This window comes from Egretta garzetta, unplaced genomic scaffold (assembly GCF_000687185.1).
Source record: "Egretta garzetta isolate BGI_Z169 unplaced genomic scaffold, ASM68718v1 scaffold238, whole genome shotgun sequence".
NCBI classification, from domain to species: Eukaryota; Metazoa; Chordata; class Aves; order Pelecaniformes; family Ardeidae; genus Egretta; species Egretta garzetta.
This window is the reverse complement of record NW_009260402.1, coordinates 63,612-66,603: the sequence shown is the minus strand read 5'-3', so window position 1 is coordinate 66,603 and position 2,992 is coordinate 63,612. Positions and strand designations below refer to the sequence as shown.

The following is a 2,992-nucleotide window of genomic DNA, read 5'->3' as shown; positions in this document are numbered from 1 at the left end:
TGCTCTCCCCGCCGCAGCCGCTCTCCTTGAGCTCTGTCTGCAGAGGGGAAAACGCTGCTTTCCATGGAGGCATCCATGCCGAGCAGAAACACGGAGCAACCAGCACGTTAAACGTCACCTCCCAGACCCCCTGCAAGCCCCAGGACACATCCTTTGCTCCCAGCAGCACCAAGACCTTACACACTACCCAAACCCTACGAGCCTCATTAAAAAAGCACGAGCTGAATCGGTGTGGGATGGCGATTGCCCCCAGCGAGAGCTTGCCCTCATTCCGCTGCATCCCAGGCTCAGCCATAACCCTCACGTGGAAGCGAGACCTTCACTCACCTCATCCAGCTTGGTCTGGTGACACGGGAAGGAGAAGGTGAACCCAAGGGGGAGTTTCTTGTCTTTGATTTTCAGCTTCTCCATGAAGTTGGCCAAGCACTCGGCAATGTGGTCAAAGAGCTGAAGAAAAAGGCAAGGAGTGAGCCCTCGCCCGGCTGCCCCGGCCGCAACGATGCACCAGTGCCTGCGTCCCTGCCCGACTGAGGGACCGGTGGTCCTCACCCATCATGGTTCCTTGGTGTCAGGAATTAATAGCTCCAGGCAAAGGAAGGCAAGGATCTACCCAGATCCTGCTGGGCAAGGCAGCAATAGGGTGCTGCTCCAACCCCATTACACAGCTCGGGGTCTTGGGGTGACGCCAACCCTCCCTTCAGGCGGCAGAACTGCCCCAAGATGGGTGGTTGCCCCCCGTGGGGGAAGCCCTGCAGTTTAGGGGGCTGCCCAGGAGAGCGGGGTCGGGGAGGGGGAAGGGTTGAACCCACCTGCACCCCACTGCCTCGCATGAGTTCCTCGGGGATGGCGTAGATCTGATTCTCCATTTCGACCTTCTGCAGGCCGTTGTCAGACACCTTCACTCTCAGCACGCGGAAATTGGTGCCACCGAGGTCCAGCGCCAAGAAGTCCCCATCCTCTGTGGGAATCCAGACAAGAACCATTTAACTCGGCGGGTCCCTTTCAGCGGCATCGGTGCCTGCGCCGGACAGCCCCGGAGCAAGCGAGGAAGCAACCAGCCACGTCACAAATAGGAGGGTAAGGTATGATTTTTTTAAAGCATTTATTTTATTTTATTTTATTTTATTTTTATTTTATCAGAGCTGTGGCTGTATTTTCTGCCCCTCCTCTGCACCCCTGGCACCCCATCACTGATGGGGATCAAAGCAATATCTTTGAGACAGATCCTGATGCCCCGAGTAGGGAGTGTGGATGTCGTGGCAGAGCTAGGAGTGCATCTGCCGGCAGCAGGACAGATCCCACCAGCCTCATCCAGACAACCCCACGCCCAAACCCACGGCCAAGAGCAGCCTTGGGCTCCGCAGGGAAGAAGGCACCAGACCCATCCCTGACCCTGTGGACACAGGGTGCTGGTGAAAGCTCCTAAATCTCCAGCCCAAGTGGTTAAAACCCTGCTCGCCAGCTGTCGAAACACTAGAGTTTGGTTAAACATTGGATATATGGAAAAAAACCCCTTCATGTTCAGGCTTGGCTGCCGCGGTCAAGGCCGACCTGCCCTGCCCCAGGAATCCCGTGCACTCCTGGCATGTGGCTTCTCGCCGAAGGCAAGATTGAAAGGTGTAAGCAGGAAATGAGGGAGGGAAGAAGAAAAAAAAAAATTCCGAAAGACCTTTGGGGACTCATTGCTGCCTTCCCAGGGCAGACGCGGGAAGCAGAATTTCTCCGTTTGTGTTGGCCGAGAGGAGCCCCGGGTCCTGCTGCCCCCGAGACCCAAGGGCTGAGCCCAGCGGCTTCACCTCCCGCTTGTTTTTATTGTCCCAGGCACCAAGGCAGCTCGCTGAATTTGGGACCAGCCGAGACCCGGGATGCGGGAAAAGCGCCAAGCTGGCTGTTTTAAATACCTAGCAGTGTGGGGAGAGGGCTGGGGGAAAGCCCTCTATCAGCACTGTTTGATTTCTGAATGCATTAAATGTGCTGCGCTGGCTCCCCCGGGCAGATTACAGCACCCGGGGGCCGCATTGTGCCCGCCGATGCTTTTACAAAGGGGCTACAGTTGAAACAAAAAGTGTGGTTTATTAGTATTCAAATGACACCAGGCCGGCCAGCATCTCCAGTGACTCCAGCTGAAAAGGCAGCTCGCTGTCCAAGCCTGCAGGGCATCCATCTGTCCTGGCATCCTTCCTGGGGCTGACCCTCTCAGGACTCGGGGCGAGGGAACTGCCGGCGGTGAAGGACTCGGAGCCTGGGCTTGAGAGCAGCTTTAGAAAGTCCCTCTGCTGCCAGAAAGGTCTATTAAAGGCAGCCCTTGTGCTCCAAGGAAAGGAGAAGATGAGGAATAAGAGGGGTTCGGAGAGCTGGAGCAGCGTTCGACAGCCTCGCTGCTCGGGATGGAGAAGCGGGGAGCACTAGGGGGTCGGCACATCACCCCCAGGGGGGTCGGCACATCACCTCCAGGGGGGGTCGGCACATCACCCCCGGGGGGTCAGCACATCACCCCCGGGGGGTCAGCACATCACCCCCGGGGGGGTCAGCACATCACCCCCAGAGCGATGCAGGGCAGCTCAGGCCCCAGCTCTCAGTGGCACCAGCCCATGCCAAGCGCCCCCCGCGCAGGCTGCGATGCTCCGGCTGCTGTCCCGTCGGTTAAGGTCACACCCCAAGTCCCCGCGCGGGCTCTGGCCAACCCTCGCTTCGTCCCTGGCGTGACGCACACTCCTTCTGCAAGAGCCATTAACCCAGAACCACGGAGCGCTCCAAACCTGGACCCCATCAAAGCTTTGCACCTCATCCCTCCTCGAATAACGCCCTCGGCATAGGCAGCGTAGCCGGGAGGTGTCCGATTCGGCACTTCCAGGGCTGGAGGACAGCACGGGAGCCGGCGGGGCTGGGGCAGTCAAACCCTGAACGCTCATTTCTCACCCTCGCCTCGCGCCCGCGCTGACCCTTTGCAGGGCTGAGATTTGAACCAGCTCATTTTGCAGACTGGCCCCCA

The 2,992-nt window shown here is 58.7% G+C and overlaps 1 protein-coding gene across 1 annotated transcript in view; it reads right to left on the bottom strand.

Moving 5' to 3' along the window:
- The window catches only part of LOC104130346 (hexokinase-2), a 17,735-nt gene that overhangs the window by 9,076 nt on the left and 5,667 nt on the right, over nucleotides 1-2,992 (bottom strand). Inside the window, exons 2-3 of the mRNA XM_035898892.1 lie at nucleotides 810-958; nucleotides 328-447 (exon numbers count right to left, since the gene is read on the bottom strand). Coding sequence (XP_035754785.1) covers nucleotides 328-447; nucleotides 810-958 — 269 coding nt within the window. The remainder of the gene's footprint in view (nucleotides 1-327; nucleotides 448-809; nucleotides 959-2,992) is intronic.